Genomic DNA, 26,781 nt, shown 5'->3' with positions numbered 1-26,781 from the left:
GGTATGTCCAGTGATATGCAGAATGTTTTAAGCATGACAGTTGAAGGCCGTTGCTCAGTAAGTTAATGATCTGGATCTTGTACCTGTAAGTAATTAGTAATCTCGAGGTTTTATTTTTGGCTAAGGAAAATATCTTAAAACAATAAAACTGTACATAAAGATACATTTTATTACAATTTCAAAGGTCTTTGATATACACACTACACAGCAGTAAGGTTTTTTCCTTTAAATAGAACAATCACTATTTGTAATATTTAAATATGCAACATAGTATTTCACTCCCATGCATCTTTAACTTTCAGATGTGAATACTGTTCCTCCATGGTGAAATGTGGTTTCTGCTTCAAGCGTATTCTTCTGAAGTTATCTAACCATTCTTCCTTCTTGTTGAGAGCTGCAGCATGTCCACATGACTGCTCCTGTTGAAATATTGAAGTAAATAAATACTTATTGGTATTACAATGGTGGTAAAAAGTTTGACATATCCCTAAAAGTGTTAAATCATTTAATTTCTATATATACTCATAATGCCATGCATAGACTAATAAAAGCATATTTTTCTGCAGATAGAATAAAATAATGATCTTATATATAAATTCACTATGCTTTACAATTCTGTGAAGTGCATATCACGAGATAATTTTACACATATAGAATGTAGACTATGAAATTGGAGAAACATACATTGAAAAGCATAAAAAAGGAGCCCACTGCTTTTTGATGAGGATGATGATGATGATGATGATGATAATAATAATAATCGAATGTAGGCTTTCACGGCCGGTGTCAAAGGGGTGAGAGTTATCCAGGCCATGGTCTACTAGCGATGTTACATCCTGACATTTCATCTACAGCTGTGGTAGACATCATCAGTGACGAGACACTGTAGGGCATAGATGGGCATCGTGCCTCACTTGAGAATTAGTGCCTCACTGACCTTCACAGAGCTTATCGCTCTGAGTGACATCATCTTCACAGTCCCTGTTCCTCCCTCACATAGCTCCTAGGCGTGGGCAGGTTCTATATCAGTTTCATAAGCAATATCAGTGGTGGCATAATGGCATTATCAAAGCAGTGTGCACGTGTTAGAAAACGATTATTTCATGAGAAATAGGAGCAAGAGTTGTTTTGCTGTTTAGAAGGGCAGAACATACAATGTATGTTATGCTCGAAAATCCTATTAGGCATTAATAAATTTAATATACAACGACATTACTCCTTATGTCATAAAGAACATGCTGAATTAGAAGGTAAGACAAATTAAATGTTATTTTTTCGTACTATTCCGAAGAAATTTTATGATAACATTTGCATAGTATACTAAATACGACATTATACCTTAAACACGCTGCATTAAAAGGTAGCCTACGAGGAATTAAATGTTGTTTGTACATTTTATTTCCAAAATAAATTTATAAAAAAAAAATATCAAATGTGCGTAGAAAACGAAATATGATTTTCTAAAATTATTTTAGGTCGAGAGCGTGCAAATCTATTAAGTAACCTTGATAAACGCCAGAATATTCAAGAAAATAAACGTAGACAACGTGATGGAATATTATTGGCTAGTTACGCAATTTCTCACCTGTGATTTAAATCAATTCAATGATGGAGAAATAGTAAAGAGGTTTATGATTAAGGCTGCCGAATTAATTTGCCAAATTGAATAAAAGTTCTCGAGTCTCTCACATTAACCAAGCGCTTTCCTAATAATTCGCCACTGACCGCCTTAGCGATCGCTGGTCATAGCAGTTTATATTTCCCATCCTACTCCGCAGTCTGCTCTCCTAGTAAACAAACTATTTCAAATCGAGTGCCACACGTAACCGAAAATTGTGCCCAGGTATGCTGTAGGGCATAGTGATCTCCTCAGCGCTAGTTGTGTCCAGATAACCCTCACCCCAATAATAATCATTATTATTTACGAAATGTAAAGAACTACCATAACTATGAATTGTAAAGTTGGCTGAAAATGAGGCTATCAAGTGCAAAACTCGCCTTATCCAAAATTAAAAAAAAAATAAAATAAAAATGAGTTAGCCTTCATATGGGATGTTGTACTTCTTGCAGCTCTCTATCTACTGATATAGTCGGTTTGTGCAAATCTTGTCTAATTCCTCTTCCATAGAGCTTAGAAAACTACTATCAAATGCAAAATTGTCCATATCCATAATGGTTTTTCCTGTTTTCTGACAAATAATTTTACCTGGATCAGGCGAGTTTTGCATTTGATAGCCTCATAATATCAATAATTATTTACAATTGCGCTATCAAATAAAAATGCGTATATGTAAGGCACACTAAAAGTCCGAACTAATCAAACCTAACCTGTTGCTGATACTGGGTCTCATGAAAACTCGCTTTCTAGCTATGTACCTACCACAAAGCTTACATGCAAGGCATGTGAGCCTGCCTCTCTGCCAGCCACCACTTTCACAGCAACTTTCCACCCTTATTCCTGTGTGAAATTTGCGTCGCAGCTCAATTTACCTATTGTTATGGTATCTTATATGAATCGATTAGAAGCCAAGTACATAAATACATCATACCTTTCTTTAGTAGCGCAACTGTAAAGAAATATGCAATTGTGCAACATCGATAGATCTAAATGCAATGAACTAAGTCTTACACTAAATATATTCTTATATGAGGACCTGCCATTCTCTATTGAATATTGTGTAATCAATGACTTCATGTAGTCATTCACGTAGATACTTAATGGATAAAAATTCGTTTTGGCACCGGGAATCGAACCCAGGACCCTCAACTTGACGCGCTGAGTGCTCTTACCATCTGAGCTACGCCAAGACCTGATCCACAGTGCCGGACAAACTCTTCGTCTTTGTATCGTCAATGGCCTACTACCAGCATTTTGGACATATAAGTCATAATGATTATTTTTCTATTAATAAGTATCTACGTGTATGACTACATAAGGTCATTGATTACACAATATTCAATAGAGGACAGCGAGGTCTTCATATAAGAAAAAAAAAAAAAAATATATATATATATATATATATATATACACATACATACATATATTAATGTTAACAGTGATTCAAAAACTGTTGTTGAAATGGCCATAAAGTAATTAAAACATGCGCTCCTGCATATATGACTTATATATCTAAAATGCAGGTAATAAGTCATTGATGATATAAAGAAGGAGAATTCGGCCGGCATTGTGAATTAGGTCTCTGCATAGCTCAGATGGTAAGAGCATTCGGAGCACCAAGCTGACGGTCTGGGTTTGATTCCCGGTGCCGGAACGAATTTTTCTCCATTAATAAGTATCTTACACTAAACTTACAATTCAATGTCAAACCACACAAAATTTCAGACATTAAATAAAAAACTGATCAAGCAGTCAAAACATTTTATGAAAGGAATGACGTTGTCATGTTTCTCCTCAGACCCTTAATTTAACTTACTATAGTGAGATAAGGATGTCTCAAATAAAACATATTCTCTTCTTCCCTAACATAATCATTACGGAGATTATTGCGTGCTAATGGTGTGACCTCTTTGAGAAGTTTTCGTTTCCTGAAAGAGAAAATAACCAACTATTAGTTTAATAAAATTACTATAACATCTCTTTTATGATCTCGTGAAGAGAATAGCCTGCCAACTGCTTTGTAGTAGTTCCAGCTTTGCAGTCTCTCTTCTTTTAGTTTTTGCTGTTGTAAGCTTAGTGAAAGTAAAGTACAGTTGGTAAAAAAAGTATTCATACACTACGTTCTACCTTGTTGGTGTCTATAATTTGTCTTTCAGCATTATGGCATTCAGTAGATTTATATAAGGGTCTTATGGTAGTATATTACACACAAACATATTCTAGTAACTTGAACACATTAGTTAACAATGGAATAAAATGCATATTCGTTAGCAAAGAAAGTATTCATACGCTTCCAATGTTTGTAACCATTTGACTGTTACACACTCTTCTCCCATCTTAGAGAGTGACAACAAGTGTAGGTCGACTCCAGTAGTGTTCTTAGATGAGACTGTTTAGTTTAAGTCTGACAGCGGTACAATATGGGTCGTAAATCACAAGAATTGAGTGCCGCCTGGAAAGACCACATAGTTTCATTATTTAAACAAGGATTCAGCTATGGGAAGATAGGGAAGCTGGTTAAACGACCTCATGCGACTGTCCAGTATATTATTAAAAAGTTCAAGACTGGATTGACCGGTAATGCAAGGCGACAGGGAAGACCAAGAGTCATTTCGCAACGAGAATCTCACCAACTGGTTCGTGAAGCCTCAAAAAAAAAAAAAAACCTAGAATTAGTGTTGCTGAACTAGTGCAACATCTTGCTTCAACTTTCGGGAAGATCATTACACCTCAAACTATCTGGAATCGTCTCCATGAAGCAGGTATAAAGGCAGAGCAGCAAGAAAGAAGCCTTTTATAAGTGAGATAAACCGACAGAAGCGGTTGGAATTTGCTAAGAAATATATAAACATAGGACAAGACTTCTGGCAGACTGTTTTATTTTCGGACGAAAGTAAATTTAACATTTTTGGATCTCAGTTCGACAGTTCGTTTGGAAAAGATCAAATACAGAACTGGAAAGCAAAAATGTACTACCAACAGTGAGGCATGGAGGAGTCTATATCATGGTATGGGGCTGCAGGAGTTGGTGAACTGGAAGTAATTTAAGGTAACATGAATGCTGCGGGCTACATCAAAGTGCTCTGAGGTAATTTGTCTAAGAGTGTTGTGAAATTGGGCATACAAGACACCTATTTATTTCAACAAGACAACGATCCAAAGCATACAGCAAGAATAACGCGCGAGTGGCTGTTGTACAACGCCCGAAAATTATTTCTCACGCCACTCCAATCTCCGGACGTCAACCCTATTGAAAATTTAAGGGCCCATTTGGAAAACAAAATCCGAAAGTTAAAGTGTTCCTCCAAAACTCAACTGGTAGAAAATTTGGTCTGAAATTACACCAGACTTCACGAACAAGCTTGTTGAATCCATGCCAAGGAGACTTCAGGCCATTATAAATGCAAAAGGTCTGCATACCAAATATTAATTGTGTTTGTATATTGCAGAAAGTCTCATTTGTGTTGTGTATGAATACTTTTTTTGTTGCCCCAAGAATGGCTTTTTTTTTTCATATTGTAATACTTATTGTGTTCTAAAGGTTTTCTTTTTTTCAGAAATGAATAGTTTTTACGTTTAGTTCTAAATAATGCAAAAATAAAGTTCTCTGTCAATAAATTAAACCAAGAATCAAATAAAACATGGTGTATGAATACTTTTTTTACCAACTGTATAGCCCAACCTTAGAAGTTAATTATTGTAGAATATTCCTTGTGCTATCAGCAATATTTTGTAATGGAGCAATATGCTACAAAATTGTATGACTCGCATAAAGACAGCATGTTTTGATATAAGCTTGCTACAGTTCTCAAACTTTGTAAATATCCGTTTCATGGCTTAGTTAATCGAAATAAGTATACTTTTTCCATGCATATTTTAGGTGTGTTTGTATTAATCGTAAAAAAATGTCATATAAACGTACGTCCTATTTTCAATAGTTTCCAGCCACTAATTTTCGATTAATACACACACCTAAACTAGGCTCTAACCTTAGAGAAATGCCGCTGCCCCTGTACGAAAGCGCGCCCCTTACGAATACTCGCTTATTTATTTTTCCAGATATATTATATTTCCAAAGCGGTATCATCTCAGTTTCATTTAATCAAGAAATAACAACACAAATCAGATGTCAGTTCCGTTTGTGGTGCGTAACGAGATCGAATATTCAATTTTCCTTTTATTATTTCATTTGTAATGTAATACTTTCAGTGATGAGAACGTAGTGCGGTATTTTATTTTTGTTTCAATAAATTCTGGGAATCAACCAACCTAACCTAAAATTCGATTATCTACACTACAGTAAATAATATATGTACAATTTACCCTCGCCATATATGTCCAGGAGGACCTTTCCTGCTGAAAAGTAGTAGTGCTAACCTCATGACTTTTAGTAAAAGGTATTATGTGAAATGCCAGAATGCAAAAACATTAAACATCACACTCTAAAGAAATTATATATTTATCCATGCAGGCGGCTGTTTTAAGCAGGTGTGCCAAATTTAAAAGTTACAATTGATGCTGGTTGTAATTTTGGTTTTCTAGATTTAAGCCATATTTAATTGCAGATATACAGAATGATAAATAATGATGATAATGTTATTAAATTGTACGCTTTGTTTTATTAATTGATTGTAGAATTTATTCTTACCGAGTACCGCTTTAGTTTGGTGACGTTGGTTAACATGAAGGAACAGGTAGCTGTAGTCAAACAAATGAGCAACTGAAGCGAACTACATTGCCACTTGCCAGTCTTTCCGGCTAGTGCATACGACCGCTACATTTGGTTGGGACTGTAGTTGAGTGATAATCTTGAATTGATTGTTTTCTTTTTGTTCAGAGTTACCATATTTCAAGACGAGAAGAGAAATACGTCAAAATGTTATCTAGTAAATGCAGTACGAAAGTGCTGAACTTTTTTCAAGGCTTTTCACAGTTTCATAGCTTGAAGTCATACGTAGGTTATTCATTGCATCATCATAGGGTGACTTTGGTAACTAACAGTGTCTGCACTCCTAAATATTTCTCACAGTTCTGTAAGAATGTAAATTCATTTACGTACACTAATAGTGGAATGCCTACAATTCGAAATTACTTTGAAATTATATCAAGATATGGAGCGGTAATTGTGACTTCTCGGACTTTGAAAACCAAAGGGGTTGGATCACATGAGCCACAAGGTATACACGAAAATGTCTCAGCATTACAAATAAAGACACGACAAAGACGAAAGAGACCTACTATGGAAGAAGAGGACACAGAAAAGCTTGGGGTGTGGTAATATGTGTTCAGATATATAAACTTATTAGGGCCTAACCATGCGTTTAAGTCTTAAGGTAGCTTAATTTTAGAATTAATTCTTAGGCACGAGTTGTCGAATGTTGATATGAAGGGCCCAATAGCTTCACTTATCCATTTGTTATACAATTCACAATAATTGTTGAATTTTATAGCATGACTTGAATTAATAAACAGATGTAAACTTTGTATCATTTGATTCACATTCACTCTGTAACTCATTACTTCATTAGCTTGTATTTTTGAGCGAGGGAGAATGATAGTTATACGTATTTGTTTCATCTGTTTAAAGATCAGGATTACGACGACAATTTTTAAAATTCGGGAGTGTCATTAGCATTAATACATTAAGTTATAATAGTAATACCAAAATAAATTATTACTTTTGCACATTTGGCTGCTATTTGCTTCTTTTTTTTTATACATTTTCTTTAAATATCACTCCGTTTACCATAATCAGATAGCTACTAATGCAACTGTGGTATTAACATTGCAATTTCGAGACTAGCTCATCTTTAAATTAGGCCTATGTTATAGATTTTGAATTGTTTTGCGAAATACTATATGAAACTTAGATGGTATTATCATACTGTCAGTTATGGCGTCATTGCGAAACTCAGAACTTTCTGCTGCACTGTTTGGCTTGTGCAACAGCTATGAGAAGTATTAACTTCGAATTATAATAATTTTACTTGAATATATGACAAAATTTGTAATATATTTTCTCTTCTGCAGTATTGGAATGTGATTGCATACACAACAGCTGAAGAATATGATTTAGAAAAATTAACCAAAGGGCTAATCCAGCAAAATTTATATGTACAAAATTCACAGCTTCGATCTGTAGTGGAACGCGGTCAAACAGGTGAGAAATAGCCTAGTCTACTGTTTGTAATAGAATAAGAATGAAATGTGTGAAGAGTACAGCATAAGAAACTTACTCAAATGCATAAAATCTAAACTAGACACTAGACATAATTTATCCAATTAGTCTGGGAAACTTCCACAATCAAGAAGTTTCTATAAAAGTTTCTTAGAAAATATTTGAATTGGACTAGTGCCTGGTAAATTTCTGTTTTTAAAAGTCAATCATAACTGATAAGATACTCCCTTACATGATACAAAAATCTGAGTGGTGTGCATTCAATACACACAGAATTGCTCAGCCACTATTTTATACAAGGAGACCATGAATTTTAAAGATACACGTATGGTGACACAGTAATTATATTGAATGAATTGATAGAAGAAACGAAAATGTGTGGCTGTTTTATGCATAAAATGCAACCGACAATTTTGTGATCAATCGAGAATTGTGGTCTTTTCGATTCTTTCTCCTCCTCCTCCTCCTCCTCCTCCTCCTCCTCCTCCTCCTCTTCCTCCATTCAAGTAGGCTATAAAGTCCAATAGCCTGTTACAGTCTCAATGCTGAATTTTCAGCGCACCCCTGCTTTGCAGTGTTGGAAGGATCTTTTTCATTTGGACGCAAATGAAGCATAGAATTTGGTATTCTATTTAGATCCATGCATTATATAGGTTTTTTTCCATTGAAGACAGCAATTATCAAATGTATGTATAATTAGTTGTAAGTGCAGTTCATATATGACATCTCCATTTATTTCATGATCCCAGCGAGGATATTCTGCTGTTACTCTTGTACAAACATACTCAATTCCAACGGGAAAGACTGTTTCTTCCTCACACTTGTACCACTTGCGATAAAGTCATACAAAACAATCATAGTGAAAGAGATTGAGGGAGTAACATAAAACATAAGTTGGCATCTTTGATGAACACATAGCTTCTTGCCCCCTTCCTATTGGAAATATGGGTAGAGCTCTTCAATAAATGGCTGCAGCTTGGAGACCTGCCAGACATCTGGAGAGCATCCAACATCAAACTGTTGTATTAGAGCAAGGGTTTCACTGACAACCCCAACTCTTATAAAGGGATCATCCTTGAAAATAGCTTCTTCAAACTATTAACAGCCATCCTCACGGAAATAGCTGGCCTGTAAATCCCTCAGCAGCAATATGGTGTTAGAAGAGATTGCTTTTACCTGCAAGCAGTGGAGAACCTGCTATAAGACATTTGCAAGTGACTCCAAACACCCTAGTCTGTAACATTATTAGTCTTGATGACAGCGTTGCGACATCAGAAGACTTAACACAAGAGGAATGCTGCAAGATCTTTCATATCACTTTACAAAGCTATCTTTCAATCTAAATTCCAAAACCAACTTGTGAACCACAATTTTTTTAGGCAATGGACACGTTAAGAAGAACTAATTTTGTCCTTAGTACAGTAGAATCCCTCTTAATGGGTAGCAAAGTCCACTGTTGTGGGGTAATGGTTAGTTTGCCTGGCCATGAAATGAGGTGCCCAGGTTCAAATCCTGGTTGGGACAAGTTACCTGATTGGGGTTTTTTCTGAAGTTTTCCCTCAATCACTTGAAGCAGAATTGCTGGGCAACTTTCGGCATTGAATCTCAGACTCATTTCACCTTCATTAGCATCATTTCATGAATTATTTTTAATAGTTACTGGACGACCAAGACATTGCGAACGTGATTCTGGGATTCACCTACATGTGGCATCTGTTTGCGGGAGCTACAGGGACTTTAATAGTGGACTGCAGTAGACCAGAGGAGTGTAGCTCTTTTGGATAGATGGCGCCTTGGTGAGTTGCAGAATTGATGCTGGCATGCCCTTCTGGTTGAAGGATGCAGCAGAATACGAGCACACGAATTACAAATAGATGCCATCGATCTGAGGAGGCTGCAGAGGAACATAACAAGCAGATGGAGGTGTGAACTCTTGTTAGAACTGGATGCTGTTACTGAATCGATGTGATGGCACAAAGAGATGAATCACGTGCTTGAAGAGTGGTCCTAAGGACTTCAAAATCATCCCAATATAAGGAGGTTGCACAATAAACCTAAGACTACGATGCTTGCCTGGACACTCCTCCCGTCGACCTGGTTGGCGAGTTGGTATAGCGCTGGCCTTCTATGCCCAGGGTTGTGGGTTCGATCCCGGGCCAGGTCGATGGCATTTAAGTGTGCTTAAATACGACAGGCTCATGTCAGTAGATTTACTGGCATTTAAAGAAAGAACTCCTGCGGGACAAAATTCTGGCACATCCGGTGATGCTTCTATAACCTCTGCAGTTGCGAGCATCGTTAAATAAAACATAACAAAAACACTCCTCGGAAATTAAAAAACAGGCACCAAAGGCACCAGACTAGTTCTAGATACGAGATTTTGCCAGATAATTGAATAAATATTTAAAACAAATATTACCTGTTCAGATTTTATGATAATTGTTGAAACTGAAGCAATGTGAATCTTATTTCTCAATCATTTGATCATAGCTAAATAACATGAAATCTGTGTGGATTTTCTTCATGAAAACACGTCACACTAATTTTAGGTTCGAATATTCACTGAACATGAAAGATTGTGGAAACTGCCTGATGTGGCAATACTGATGACCCAGGCTGAGGCAGTGTGGCAGATTTAAACTTTTTTTTTTGGCCCAGCCAAGTGCCATTGTTTTGGTATTGGATGCTGGTTATGAGGGATTTTACTGTAATAGGGTAATAGTTCAGGACAGCTAGAAAACACCCTTCTCGTTTTAGAACTCCTGCACTGTCTGTCTTATGATGCCATGTCGAACTCATTGATGGTTGTGTTTTCGTCTTCATGTGTTTCCTTTCTATATGCAGAGATGATGAAGTATCTCATTACATCCTTATCTTTGAATTGTTGTCGGATCTACTTAATAATAGCCACTGATATACCTATTACTTAACTGAGAGACAGACAATATGACTGCCACTTGCCTGACATACAGGCATTACTAATTATTTAAACCTTGCTTCTTCAGCTCACACCTAAGTCTGTATCACTAAAAACAATTCACATATCTTACTATAAACTATAATGCCCATGGCTTGTCAGTATATTTTTTCATTAATAAACTTTCTCTATGTAATCATGAAAACTTTGTAACTAATTCAACAGTTCAGAGCATATTTACGCGTAAAAAAAATGACTTTCATACTTCATCGGCAAATCTATCATGCTATCAAAAAGGACTGTGTTATATGGCAATAAAAATTTTTAAGTCTTCCTATGGATATAAAAAATCAAACTCAAAACATAAGATTATTTAGGACCAAATTAAATAAGTACCTAATTTCTCATGTCTTCTATTCTGTAGGTGAATTTATGATATTTAACAACACTTCATGAAAATTTCTGTCTTGTATCAAGTATGCCTATTGATACTAAACCTTTAGCTGTGAAGCGATGTACAAATACCATGGAATGTAAATAAATAAATACAATACAATAGATAGTTTTGTTTTTCTTACATACATTGACTACATACTAAACTATTAGACTATGTCTACACAGTTTCATACTCCTTCCATTGCATAAAAAAAAAAGGTAAAGATATCCCCATAACATATTATGAAGGCACTTGGGGGGCATGGAGGTAGAGCCCCATGCTTTCCATGACCTCGGCACTAGAATGAGGTGGTGTGGTTAGCACCATGCTCTGACCATCTTTTACCCCCGGGAAAGACCTGGTACTCAATTTTATAAGAGGCTGAGTGAACCTCGGGGCCGTTCTGAAAGTTTGGTAACGAGAAAAAATCCTGTAACCACCTGGGATCGAATCCCAGACCTTCCAGTCTGTAGCCAGCTGCTCTACCAACCTTCAATTACATAGCAGTACCAATTTCATAAAACAGTGCACTGTTGCCCAATAAACTGCCAACTGCCCAATAAACTTTTAACTTGTAATATTGCAATTAACCGAAATGTATTACACCACAAGAATCCGAAATAAAATAAATTTGATGTAACATAACTCGTAATCTACAAATATTCATGCACACTAAAATAACCGAATTTCGATTGTGCAAAGCAACATAACTTGATTTGACTTGTTACTTCAATAGCACACGAGAGAGTCCACTGTGTGTACTAGTGGTTTGCATGTCAGACTGCCAAACTGTGGACCTAGGTTCAAATCTTGGTTGGGACAGAATACCTGGTTGAGGGATTTTCCTAGGTTTTCTCCCAACCCATTAAGAGAGAATGCTGGGTAACTTTCGGCTCTGGATCCTGGGCTCATTTTGCTGGCGTTATCACCTTCATTTCATTCAGACGTTAGAAAAAAAAATTATTGTTTATTTAACGATGCTCGCAACTGCAGAGGTTATATCAGCATCGCCGATGTGCCAGAATTGTCCCACAGAAGTTCTTTTACATGCCAGTAAATCTACTGACATGAGCCTGTCGCATTTAAACACACTTAAATGCTATCGACCTCGGCTGGGATCGAACCCGCAACCTCGAGCATAGAAAGCCAGTGCTATACCAACTATGCTGCCGAGAGCGACTTCAGATGTTAGATAACTATCACAGTTGATGAAACCTAGTAAAATGAAATAAACAAACCAACAAGCAGTAGTAACGTACAGACCCAGAAACAAATTTGGGCTGCCTGAAGCATGTGCAGTATGTTATAACTGGAACTTGGAAAATTCAGGTGGCCCAAATTTTGTTTCTGGATCTGTACAAATTCCAATAAAACATGTTCGTACTATAACACCATTCTTTACTTGAATTTTCTCTCTCTACCATTAACCGAAAGGAGTAGATATTGAGACAAAGGTAGCATGAAATAAGAAATAAATGATACTGATGGAAAAACAGAGTTGGTTCCCAAGTTACTTTATGTAATATGAGAAATTATTATATTTTTGTGAATGATTTGCAGTTAAATTTTACAAAATAAAATAAAAATAATTAACGGAAGAAAGATGAGTTGAAATAATTATTAATTTTTGCTATATTATTTGCCTGGAAAGTATATTATCAGTTTTCTGTGTAACTAGAATTTTCAAGCATTTTATTTTCTGCTAGACGAAGCCTCAATGTATCAGAAATGTGTGATACCTTGTGATAATAGAATACATCTCACTGCATCATCTAAGTTTTCACATTGCAGGACTCTTCTCACTTCATTTTAGCATTCATGTAGTAAGTTAGAGTACGTCTATTATGATCAGAGAATCAATCAGCAGTTTATTGAGCAACAGTTCACTGTTTAGTTGGTCAGAGACTATGGGTATATAAAACAGCCAATTTCAATGAGTCGCTGATGTGTTGCGAGAAAATGGCTATAGTGAAGGTCGTCATAGCAAAAATTGTAAAAATAAAAGTGAAAAGAGCAGTTGAAAAGTGAATCCACAGAAGTTAACTTTTCAACGAACGCGGGACAAGTCAACATTCAATAAACACACCATAAAAGTACGAGCAGCAGAGAAGAGAGTGATTGATACTGTTATAGGGCCTTTGGTGCACTATGTTTCGTCCACTGATACATTTGTCCATATCATGATTCGTCCAGTAAGGTTTGTCCATTGACCATTTAGTGCATTTTCATGCTTTGTCCATTATGTTTTCATCCACTGACTATTTCGTCCAGTATGGTAAAAAAAAAATAGATGACATGAAACATATTTCATTTGATGAAAATGTAATTTATTTAAATTTATGTGTTTTTGAATGTACATACTTTTTGTATTATAAACATGATTAGTCATCATTTCATCATTTTCTTCTTCCAGAAGAACTTCAGCAGGGTTAAGGTCATTCATCTGCATTATATTGATGTTTTGCAGTGCCATCTTTATACATAGCCATGTCATCTAAGTCAGTCCCAGTCGTGCATCTTGCATTACAATTCTGTCGATCCTCACATCTCCAATAACTTCTTCTTCCATCTTTGCTGACTGAGTGGAAGTGGTAGCAGTACCCATTATAATGTAACATTGGTTGCCTCTGATATGTATATACAACCTCTGCCATAATTTTTTAATGTCCAAAATGGAAAGCATATAGGTCTACTATATTCATACTTTCTAATATGCAAAGGAAAATGAAACGTATCTAAGAAACAGACGACAATGATGACAATATCTTCTATTGTAATTGTAGGTGTAATGTATTTTAAGATGAACGAAAGGTTATGGACATAAAAGATGTAGAAAAAATGCGTGGATGGACGTAAATTGTATGAACCAATCAATTGTGGACAAGCAAATGTGGACGAAAGGTAATGGACAAAATGTAGTGGACCCGCAAACCATTGATACAGATCTAGAGTTCTCAGATCAGTAAATTTAGAATATCGTACCAACCTTAAAAATATCGTATTTTACTTGTGTTTATAAAAACAATATCGTACATTAAATACCTAGACAAAACATGTAATAATATTGTTTTTTTTTTATTTTCATATTTCTTAAATAACAAATTAAGAAAACTTGCATAATACCATAATTATCATATACTAATATTACATTGTAATAATTTTCTGTCGTTAAATTTTACATTTCTATCATAAATTTCAAATAAAAATACAAAAAAGTAGGTATGTTCTATTTGTGAAAAATATGTTTTTTGTTTTGATGTCCCATGCGCCCGCTCATTGTTGATCACACTGTCATTCCAAATTGACTAAAAAGTAATGCGTATAGAATTGAAAATATTTTATTTTATATTTTAGTACATATACATTTATCTCATTTATTTATATTTTATAGTCCTCATTCCCTCCTAAAACCCTCAAAATTCCTCCTTGGCAGAGAACCACTGATTTAGGTTATATGAGTGTGCCATGGGATTTTAAATTACCACCTTTAGTGTGGCACATGTTGAAGAAGGTTGAAAAATGCTGATGTGAAAGGACTTTGCATCAATACTCCACAACCACTCTCACTCTGTGAGGTCCCTTGGGTCCAGAACGAATAAAAAATGACAGAAAGTTATACAAATTCGTGTTTAATAAATATTATTATTATTATTATTATTATTATTATTATTATTATTATTATTATTATTATTATTATAGTGTATATTGATTGAGGTAGTAATAAATTCTGTATTACATTATAGTTCCAGATGTAGTACATGTAGCAGCAAGATACCAAGTGGGTGATGAACCTAGAGAGATCTATTTCTTCCGTGAGGGCACAGTTGTTTTTTGGAATGTGCCTGAACTTGAGAGTAGTAATGTTCTCACCTTTCTTCGGCAGTTTGAAGAGAACAGTTATGACGAAAGGCTAGTTCATGATGAAAGTGAGATCATGCCATATACTCGTACTATTGGGTGAGTAACATGAATTCTAGATCTTTTACCTAAAATATGTTGATCTTGTTGATATTAAGTGGTTACAGTGCTCTCCATTATTATGTATCCACTATAAGATTAACATTTTGAGACAAGGAGCCAGTGTTTACTATTCTTATTATGTGGAGTAATAGAGAAATCAGGAGTAAAAGTTGTATGTGCTCTACATATAAGGACACCAGTCTGCTTGGTGATTATCACAAAAAAAATGTACACAATACAGTCTCATGCATATTAACAGATATATTCTAGTCAGTTATGTTTACACATAATACAAGCAAACAAGTATGTCTTTCTCATGCAATAAGCCCAATGGACTGTTCCATCTTCATGTGAAAGTATCTTGCCATGTTGTTTTCGGTCTGCCTACACTTATGTATCATATGGATCTTAAATAATATTTTAGACAGGTGTTCTTCATCTCTTCTTCCATAGCACTACAGCTCTGGTGGGTTTTGGCTTCTCTCACAATTCTCGACCAATCACTTCTCAGCTGTGCCAATTTTTTCCATCTTCTAACACCCATACTCTTCAAATCATTTCCACGTCTTGCAACCATATTTTCCTTGGCCTTCCTTTCTTTCTGTCTCCTATCATTCCATTGTTCAACAGGTATTTTGGTGTCCTATCATTTTGCATCCTTCCTACATGACCCAGCCAAACCAAGTCTCAAGGATTTAATATGCGCCACCAGATCTTCTCTTTTAATATCTGGTCAATCTCTAAGTTAGATCTAATCCTCCATATTCCATTCTCACATATTGGTCCATATATACTGTATGCCTAATGACTTATCTTTCATATCTTCATGGAACATTTATATCATCTTTATTCATTGTCCAGGATTCAGCTGAATACACTACCACAGGTCAAATCAGGGTTTTATACAGTTTGAGTTTTGTTGCTTGCGTTAGTAAACCTGATTTTAACAATCTTAAATTTGCAAAATATGCTGTTTCCCATTATTATTCTATTATTTATTTCTTCTGTTATTGCTCCATTATTATTAAATCTAGCTCCTAAATAAGTGCAATTATTAACACTTTCAAAAGTATAATTTCCCAATATAACAATTGTATTAAGATTAGCACCATGACCCACTTCCATCTTCATATATTTGGTTTTATCTATGCTGATAATCAATTCAGCTGGTTTTCCTGCTGTTTCTATTAATGATACCATTTCTTGTAGAATCGGGATATTTCTTGCTATCAAAGCAGTGTCGTCTGGATGGACACAGGCTTGCTTAGACTTGTATAATATCGTTCCAGACAAATTAAGTTCTTTCAACACTTTACCATAGTTAAATTAAATAGTAAGCCTACTACAGACAAACCATCTTCTTGTCTTACTCCGGTTGTCACTTCAAAATTTTGACTCTTTAATCCTCCTTCAGTCACTCTAGCTTCATTATTTTGTAACGTCATTTCAGCAAGTCTTACAAGTTTACTAGGAATCCCACATTCATACGTTGCATTTATAAGGTATATGCTATTGATACTATCAAAGGCCTGCTTGAAGTCGACAAATAAAATTTGTAGATGAGTGTTATATTCATATCATTTTTCCATTATTTGCCTCATTACAAAGACCTGTTCCGTAGTACCTCTGAGGCATTCTTCATACATTCTTAATATATTCGATACTAATTTAGTTTTTGTTCCGCAATTTTTGTGCTTATAAACTGTATAAATTTAGTACTGGTACCTTGCGGAGTCTATGCTTCTCTTTTGATCCAAGAGGGTAAATCCAGCTACTGATTTCAAGAATCTCATTTCAGCAGATTCAGTTTTCCTGTTTTCCGTTCCATCCAAAACCCAATTCTCGCATCCATTTAAATATTAAGTGCCACAGTTAATTAAAAATAAAATTTGTCATTTGACTTCAGTGAGAAACAGTTCTATTAGCTGAGTACTTACTAAGTCAAATTATTTCTGATTTATGGTTATAAAAGTTGATATTTTTCTTGAAATGTAATGACTATGGAGCGGATTTTTATGTGATAAAAATTTTTAATATATTCATTTTTAATGTGCTAAAAATACGAAAATATTTGCTATAATGAAAAAAAAAAATTAAATATGGCTAAAAATAACCTACTTAGTTTGAAAAAAAATGTATTCACCAGTCACACTTGAGTATCAGTAAGTTGTTAGTAATTTTCCGTTCCATTTATTAACATTCTGTTTATCAGAATGGTCCACTGTGATACATTTTTGAAAAGGTCTTGACGAGCTTAATTGAAATAGTGAATAGCAAATACATAGTGTCATTTGAAAAAAACAATGTTGGTACTCCTATCTCACTAATAAATAATGCTACAAGGTTGTTTCTCCATCAGTATTATTTCCCCCTTTCACTTGTACATCTTTTGTATGAAAGAATTTTTCATTTGGTGCTTGTGTGCAAAGTTATTTAGAGTAGTCAAGATAAATGGGACACCCAGTATAGAATTGAGAGTTTTTTTTTGGTTTATTTTACGATACTTTAACAACCGCTATGGTTATTTAGTGTCTGGGTGAGATGAAGGTGATAATGCCAGCAAAATGAGTACAAGGTCCAGAACCGAAAGTTACCGAGCATTTACTCTTAATAGGTTGATGGAAAACCCTGGAGGAAACCTCAAGATTCGAGGGTGAAGTTAATAGTTGAGCAAGTCAGTGAGCAGTGGCAAAATCATGTCTTAATATATGCAGTCTGATAATTGTCATAGACATAAATAGTCATAGTAATAAACCGAGACTTAAATGAACGTATAAATTGTTGTATTGCAGGAAGAAGAGCCATCTTCAAGAGGGATATATTGTACTTGGGGATGAGGGCGATGTTGAGCTGGACAAGTACACGTTTTCCAATGCAATGGCTCTGTCTGTTAAGTTAGGTGCGTGGGAAGCATCTCTCAACAGATACGTGGATAGTATTGAATTTGTTAGTGAGGTAAGTCGTTTGAAGTTCTATTATATTCTATAATGATTGCATATTGTGCATAGTTATAGCTAATAAAATGACTAGGCCATAATATTGTGTGTACAGTATTTACTTAGAGATTTCTTTTATGAAGCATTATGCAGATATGAATATTAAGATTTTTTTATTTAATTGCAATTATGATACATAGATATGGTACATGAATTCATTAGGTTAGATATAATATTAGTAACCCCTTGCACCACAACCTTGAAAATCTATAGTTTTTTTTCCTGTCTTGGGCCTGTAATGCACTGCAATGAGGAACATGTAATGCGTTATTGTATTTATTTACATTCCATGGTATTTGTATCACAGCTAGAATATGGAACATATCAAACGAAAAGAAAAATCTTAATAGTACTATAAAGTCTTAATTATAGTCACAGTCTAGTTGAAATATAGTATATACAGAAGAGTTTTACAATGTAGTATACTTAATACGGCACAGAAATATTCATAAAGCATTGTTGAATGCCATGAATTGAATTTGTTAGTGAGGTAAGTCATTTAGGGCCAAATTAAAGGCATGAGAAATTGAGGGGCGTTTTCATAAAACTCGTTATCTACATTTTTTTCGATTTTGAGGTTTTAGCGTATCCTTACGTTTTTGGGTCAGGAGAATCCAATTTTACTATCAGAATTAAGCTAAAGTTGTTAAGAATATCAGTAAATTGATCTTGAAATAAAAGAGATTTTTAAAAACTCGGTAATTACAGTTGTGTATTTTAGAACAGAGTTGTCTTGAAAAAGGAAGATTTTGTAGATAACGAGTTTTGTGAAAACGCCCCTCAATTAGGTATTTCTTTAATTTGGCCCTAAATAATCTTATGTTTTGAGTTTGATCTTTTATATCCATAAGAAGGCTATTAAACATTTTTACTGTCATATAACGCACTCCTCTTTGATAGCACGATAGACTTGCCAATGGAGTATGAAAGTCATTTTTTTTACGCGAGCTATGAAAAATGCTTTCCTTTAGCAAGGAATAATGCTCGAAATAAGGTACAGCTGACATTGATCGGCTAGCGATTTTTTGAAAACATAGCTACCCCCACCACCTGTATTCCCAGTGGGAGGCTGCGCTTCTGCCACTGAGCTGACATGCGCGCTCGCACAACTTAACTCATTAAAACTTAGGTATACAAAGCACATCATCATTTGGTGTTCACCCTGCTCACATAAGATACTATATGTGATATCCATTTTCTTGTACGCATATTTCTCACCATCTCAAGAAACTGTCACTCAAGTTTTTCATTATTTACTTTTTCTAACACCTGATTACAAAAATTTAAACCTGTGATTATAATCTTAGGGCTGTAATTCATGACATGATGGAATTCTGTATGATTTTAGTTTCAATAATTTTATTATCACTCCTGCAGATGCTCTAGAAATCCCTGTCTGCTGTGCTAAATGTCTGAGAGACTTGCTTAGGTTACGCTCTAATGCTACACCAATTTCACCTAATTTTTCCTCCATAAGAACACGATGCTTTTGTCGTCTTTTTCTGTCATTTACAGAACTTTTTATTGAATTATTAAATAAGCTTAATATTGTTTTCTGGCCTGTCAGAAAATTTACGTCTGAATTTTCGTCTCGAACTACACGATTTTCTATTCTCTGTGTATGTGTAGAATATGTAAGTACTACTACATAATACAGAAACTAAACACACTAGAACAATATGAAATATACAGACACACAAAAACAGACCCCAATGACATTCTCAACACACAACTCAACTTCAAAATACACACACTCTTTGACTCTACACTATACTACAGGAACGCACCCTCACAGGAAATAGAACAAGTGGTGCCAAGACCAACAATGACCAGTTCTGAAGATGACCCATAAATAGGTCGAAATATGTAAACGAGGTACATTGAAATTTAACACAGGAAAGTCTTACCATACATATTCCGAAGTGATACAGTGTTAAAAGTTGTGTAATCAAGATGTATAAAATACTTTTCCTTAATGAATATCTGTTTACAATGACGAAATGATCTGCTGTCCATCTCAGCTAAATGAATATTGCCAGAGACCAAGTTACAGATAAACTGTTTTATTTATAGACGTCTTAGTGTCGATATGAATGGGAATAGCTTTCACTAGCTGTGCCAGAATACATGTCGTCTTAGGGCAGAAGCGCGGCCTCCCACCGGGTCAATCATTGCGAACATATGACCCAGACACACTGTATTTATCATTTTTATGAATTTATTCTACTGTTGTCTTGTTTACTTGCAATGATTCCCTTATTTCTCCACTACTGTGTCTCTGGTTCTTTCCTCTTTAGAATAGGAGCAAGCGTATTTAAGAATAAAGCTGCATGTGCCTGTTTTTTTTTTAATTGCAGGACCTAAAGAAAGGTACTAAATTAAGTATGTCCAGGGAAGATGTTCTGCGTAAGACAGGTGAGCTGTTTGCTCTGCGCCATGTAATAAACTTGAGTTCAGACCTACTTGATACTCCAGACTTCTATTGGGATCACGATGAACAAGAAGATTTATACCAAAGACTGTGCAATTACTTCAGCATAAACAGAAGAACTAGGGTGAGTCTTGGATCAAAATTTAAATATTGCATTAGTAGTTAGTGTTTCTTGTAGGAATGTTAGTTTTGAGTAACTTACAATTTTGTGTTTTTTCGATTACTTATAATGACTGATTTCAAAGTGAGTACCGGTATATTGTAAGTACATTTTTTTTTAATGATACTTTCTTGTTGCTAGAGATCCGTGAAATTTGCGAGACGAGGTAACTTGAATTGTTCTTGTTTTATCAGTTGTTTGGATCTTTTTTTTTTCAATGTCTTCTCATAACCCCAAAAACACATTTGAATTGAGAAATAACGCGAATTCGGATAATAACGTGAAAAAAAACTTGCATATACCTGTATCATTTTAAAATAACGCTTCCAAATGAATAATAAACACCAAAACCTTGAAATTTTGAAACGAATTTTCCTTAAAAATAAAACCACTTTCACGGGACACTATCTATTACATATTACATAAATCTCGAGATTTTGCGTATTTATTTATTTTTGCTTGTGCTTATTAAGATAATGCAATCTGATATTCACTGTATCATGCAGTTCATGACTCATGTCATGTTACCAATTATTACAATATTTTATTCTTGATTTTAATTGTAATATGGAGCTAAGTTGGTTGAGTCTGCAATGTATTTGTTTCAGTACTTGTTAAAGGCATGAGATTTTTCTCTTTGCCATAACTTTTCAGTACATCCTCTGTGGTCTAATCATTATTGTATTGTCTTTAAGATCTGAAGTTCTTAGATTCAAATCTGGCAGAGAGTGAAAAAATCTGTAGTAATACTTCATTCGAAAGGGAAGTAAAGCTGTAGATCCTGTGTTGCTTAATTTATAGCATGTAAAAGATTTTAACACATTAATCAATGTGTTAGTGAAATTACAGTGGCAGCCTTCCTCTTTCTCCTCTTTCCCTCTCCCTTCCGCTCAGAACCATCATCTTCTCTTCAAGGTTTAGGCTATTTGACCTGTTTCAATACCCATACTTTCCTTGGTCTATTTAAATCCCTTTTTCGCTTTGGGGCGGCTATTGCCTGTAGTCTATTTCTTGACACCCCTTATAAATGCTCACCTCATCTTCCATCATTTGACATTATTTTGTTTATTATTGATTTCACCTGCAATTTTTGTTCCATTTTTACCTTTACTTTTCTATTCAATAGGGTGCATCTTAAAATACCTCTTAAAATTTTCATTTTAAGTGCTTGAATGTTTAATCTTTTTCTATTCTTCCCTTAATTCACTTTCATACACTATAACTGGTACTGCAACGGTAAAAAAGGTAAAGGTATACCTGTAACATGCCATGAAGACATTTGGGGGCATGGGGGTAGAGCCCCATGCTTTCAATGACCTCGGCACTAGAATGAGGTGGTGCAACGGTTTTGAAACATTTTATACCAGTATCTTTATGTGTCTTATTTTTCGAATTTTAGAGCACTAAAAGATGAATAGCACAACCTCGAACTGCAGAAGCTTCAGATACATAATTTATTCGAGTATCAGGTTACAGAACGAACTCCTGCCTTTTACAAGAATTACGTATAAATAAAAAGTGTAATACCAACACACATATTTCCAACATGTTCACTAGAAGTGAAATGTTGCACAAGAAATATTAATTTAGGAGTTGCATTTGTTTTACGGGTGATAGGTGTCTAGAGTATTTATAATTGGATTTGACTGAGTTCCTTGTTTTACATAGAGTGAACCTAATCACTGAACGAAATAACATTGAAACTGGTACAGTTGAATATTTCTGATAAGATACTGTCCAACCGAGTGTTATATCGCAGGGTCAGCAAAATGAGGGAAGTCACGTGACAGTTACTTGCTTTATGGGACCCCTTTTTTTTTTAATTATTTAAAACAGTTTATAATATTATGTAGACTTCCAATTCCTTACAGGAAATATTTTCAGGAAAGAGCCTAACAGCCCAGCCACTAGCCTTAACAGAGAGGCCAGCAGAAATGAGTGGGGGAAATCGAAATGTGAAATAACCACTTGATCGGGCAGTAGTCTGCTTCTGCAACTGACATACAAAATTATCTCTGAATCCCATGCAGTCTTTTAATGTGACATTTTACGGGGAAGTTAAGACTTCAGTCAAACATTGGTATGTGCCATAGACTATAATGACATCATCTCCTTTGTAGAGACTGTCGGAATAATATTATACCTCCTTATCAGTGGAATACGTCTCGTCTGTTTTTTTGGTTATGTCATACAAGTAATATCTAAAGGACAAGATTTTTTATTTCTTTCGTGACTACTGAAATTAAAAATATTTGAAAATGCTTGCTTCAAACAAAGTGTACATACATTGCTTCATTAATTGAGGGGCTCTGGCGTAAAACATGGTAACTGACATTTTGGTTAAAAATGAGATGTGTAACGTATAATATGGTATCTTATATTCTGTGTCTAATGCAGTAGTTAGTTTTCCAACATCTCAACAGATAGCAGAAGTATACAGATGTTACTTTCCTGATAACTATACAAACTGTTGCATATGTATAAATGTTTAACTACTTCAAAACAGTAAAATGTCACTTACCATCTTTTACTCCCAAACCCCTCATTATTGTTAAATTGTCCCCAATAGTCTAGTGATCACTAGATCTGCCATTGATTCTGAGGTTTTCATATTCAAACTCAATCGAGGGTGATGGATTTTTTTTAAGTGCTAGGAGAATCTTATGGTAGATTATATGTGAAACACTTCTGTCACTGAAGAGAACTTAGCTTTTCTTTCTCAAATTTCTTCCAGTTTGTACAAGTCTGGGATACTGCAAGTCTTGATACTCGAGTCAGAAATATAAATCAGATCCTAGTATTGCTGCGAAAATTCTGAGAGACTTTTACAAGGATGTTAAAAACTTGCTTAAGGCGCATAACTGAATTAATAGTTCTAGATTCATTTTCCGGGCTGAGAGGCCGTGGTCTATTAGTTGGTTTTATGCCAGACATTTCGTCTGCTGCAGTTGCAGACGAAACGTCTGGCATAAAACCACCTAATAGACCACGGCCTCTCAGCCCGGAAAATGAATCTAGAACTATAGACTCCAGCCGTGAAAGCCTACAGTGCAAGATGAATTAATAGTGTTTTATATTTTACAGTATCTCTAGCTCATGCTAAAAGGCGTAAGCCAGTGTATACTTTATAGAGGCTTAGAATCCATTCACAATTAATACATTGACGTTAATGCAGAAACATTAATGTATGACATGGTATACTTTATAGAGTCTTAGAATCCATTCACAATTAATACATTGACATTAATGCAAAAACATTAATGTATGACATGAACATTTTAATAATTAATATTAGAGGAAAAAAATTCGCTCCGGTGCTGGGGATCGAACCCAGGTCCTTAGTTCTACATACCAAGCGCTCTCACCATTGAGCTATGCTGAAGTTCAATCCATAGAACCAGATCAAACCCCTCTCTTCCAGTGTTTTTCCCTTTTGTGGCCTGACTCCAAGTTGGGCATGTATGTTGACATTTTTTATATTAAGTCAACTGCCATTATACGAGGAGCGCACTCAGTTGAGTGACTTGGTGGCCGGAATTCCACAGTAATATGCACAGTAATCTCTACAGGAATATGCATTGTTGCTCGAAGAATCTACGTAAAGATTATTATTTTTTGGTCCTACAGAATACATCTGTTATGGTAATAATTAATATTAGAGGAGAAAAATTCGCTCCGGTGCTGGGGGTCGAACCCAGGTCCTTGGTTCTATGTACCAAGCGCTCTCACCATTGAGCTGTGCCAAAGTTCAATCCACAGCACAGGATCGAACCCCTCTCCTCCAGTGTTTTTCCCTTTTGTGGCCTGACTCCAAGTTGGGCATGTATGTTGATATTTTTTATATTAAGTCAACTGCCATTACATATGAACATTTTACCTTATTATTCACAATACCAACAGATTGTTAATGTCAAAACAAAACAACTGAAGAGTGCGGCAAATAAAAATAATGATTCGACAATGAATGACAATGTAGCAATTCAGTTTATGTCCCTACAAATTATTTAGCTTCTATCTGCGAAACTGTTTTTTCTCGAATCATGTCAATGTGAACATGAAAGCTTGGAGTTCTTAAACTTTCGCTTGAGCATCTAACATTATTATTAATGCTTATGTTTATGTAAGTCATTGTGATTGGATCTATTAAATAACCTGACCGCAAGCTTTTCGTTCGCGTTAAATTTACATTTACTTTTCATTATAAATGAGCCCTTACTTCTGACCTCAAAACCACACAGACAAAATTTTACAGGAGAGCATGTTAAAGGTTTAGATTCCAATGCTATTAGGTATGGGATCATAATTTCTTTGGCGTATACTTACGTCATTTGTTGAGTAATTTTTATAATATTCTACTAGTAACTTCCCCAAATGTATAAGAAATGAACTCGTACAAAAAATATTTTTGTTAAAAGTGTGGCTTTGGGCTGTTTCATTTTCACCCTCTTCAAATCTAATGTGTTAATGAGTTTTTAGTTTTGAAATACACATAAATTTATACACCTGCATGCGTAATACTATAGATTAGGCCTACTTAGGCTTAACTCACATGGACCACAGCACAACCACACCACAACCACAAAATGGTGGTTCACTTGTGGGCAGTCAGGAATTAGTATGGAAACAATTGATAGTAACTCACATGGACCACTAACTGAAGTCAATGTCGACACCTGTCACAATGAGTGGTCGGTATCACCCACAGAACAACCACAGAATTGTTGCTGTCGGTGATTGAGCGCAACTCACACAGTGCGACATGACGACCACTTGCCGCTGACACCGTATCCTTGGAAACGACAGACGCTTACTTAACTGCTGATGGCAAATAGCACATTTTGGTACAAAGCTTGCTTTGTGGTTATCTGTGGTCGTTATGGACTTCAAGCGACCAGAAAAAAGTGGTCCTCATGTGGTCGGTTCCACCGACAGCACACCCACACAAAAACTGCAAAATAATCGCAAAGATATGGTCCATGTGAGTTTAGCCTTAGTAGCAAAGAGCATGAAGATTAAGTTAATGACAGTACATTTTAAAATGTCTGTTTTAAATGCATGTTCCTTGTCATGAAATGCAGTACTGTTGACTTCTGTTTTGTTTGGGATGCTGCTTTTGAATATGATCATTGTCAGCAACAAGAAAGAAAAGTTATTCATCTCAGTGAAATGTACAATTATACACTGTGTCCGTAAAAACACTCCTGATATCAAATGGTTATAAAATGAAAACTTGTTGGAATATTATGATAAATATAGTGACCGCATATACATTAACTCAAAACATTTTTTTCTATTCCCGCAGAATCTTCTGTGCAGTGAAAATCCAAGATGACGGCCATTTGACAACAATGTTGGAATTTCATACATCAAAAAGTGTAGTGGCTGTGCAGTGGGCTTTCAGACGGGAATTTCATGTGGATCTGCCTATCAACAAATCCATTTTGAAGTGGTAACACAATTTCGTTGAGGAAGGTTGCACCTGTGATCATTAGAGCCCAGATGTTTAAGCATTTATAACAGTTAAAATAGGCAGGCAAAAAAGTCAATAAAAACGTAAAAAAAAAAGGCACAATAATCTTTGAAAAAGACATTATATATTTTAAAAAGGCATAACATATTTTAGCAATAAATTTAAATTATATAACATAACTCACATTTATTTACTTCGTAGGTGATACATGTTGACTTATAAAATACTTTTTTTTCGTGATTAACGGTCTTTTCACAAATCTTACATAACAAAACTGTTTCATTGGTTGAAAACACATGGGCACCAAATTCACTAATATAAGCATGACGTTTACTTTTCAATGGTTTACTGAATTTAGGCATTCTAGCTAATCAATGTTATACCTTCTGTCACCCGACAATAACTGACTATACCTCACTCAAATTTCTTTCTCCTACAATAATAAACACGTGTAGCACAAAATTGTAACATTAAGATTTGAAAATATGAAAGCAAACAATTGAAAATGCTACGTGACAACTTCTATGAGAATGAGCTTAATATTTAAAATTATGAAGCTGATTGTTGGTATCGTGAAGACACGACGATATTATATTTGTAACTGTGGATTGTCGA

General features: G+C 35.1%; 2 protein-coding genes across 5 annotated transcripts in view; one reads left to right on the top strand and one right to left on the bottom strand.

Moving 5' to 3' along the window:
• Positions 1-149: 149 nt before the first annotated feature.
• LOC138697815 (large ribosomal subunit protein mL63) lies at positions 150-6,111 on the bottom strand. Its single transcript, XM_069823345.1, has 3 exons — positions 5,942-6,111; positions 3,435-3,546; positions 150-419 (listed from the first exon to the last, which is right to left on the bottom strand). The coding sequence occupies exons 1-3, from the start codon at positions 5,998-6,000 to the stop codon at positions 276-278; spliced, it is 315 nt and encodes a 104-aa protein (XP_069679446.1). The 5' UTR covers positions 6,001-6,111; the 3' UTR covers positions 150-275.
• Positions 6,112-6,347: 236 nt separating this feature from the next.
• LOC138697790 (required for meiotic nuclear division protein 1 homolog) overlaps positions 6,348-26,781 on the top strand; it is a 108,504-nt gene continuing 88,070 nt past the window's right edge. For 3 of the 4 annotated variants that reach the window (XR_011331612.1, XR_011331613.1, XM_069823303.1), the window contains exons 1-5: positions 6,350-6,887; positions 7,649-7,778; positions 14,893-15,106; positions 17,902-18,064; positions 20,463-20,660. Coding sequence is in view for 2 of the 4 variants with exons in the window: in XM_069823303.1 (XP_069679404.1) it covers positions 6,495-6,887; positions 7,649-7,778; positions 14,893-15,106; positions 17,902-18,064; positions 20,463-20,660 (1,098 nt within the window). In the remaining 2 variants the exon portion in view is untranslated. Of the gene's footprint in view, positions 6,888-7,648; positions 7,779-14,892; positions 15,107-17,901; positions 18,065-20,462; positions 20,661-26,781 lie in introns of all 4 variants that reach the window. The other variant, XM_069823317.1, reaches the window with a different exon arrangement.

Source organism: Periplaneta americana, chromosome 1 (assembly GCF_040183065.1).
Source record: "Periplaneta americana isolate PAMFEO1 chromosome 1, P.americana_PAMFEO1_priV1, whole genome shotgun sequence".
NCBI classification, from domain to species: Eukaryota; Metazoa; Arthropoda; class Insecta; order Blattodea; family Blattidae; genus Periplaneta; species Periplaneta americana.
The sequence above is the reverse complement of the archived record's forward strand: the minus strand, read 5'-3'. Positions and strand labels throughout refer to the sequence as shown.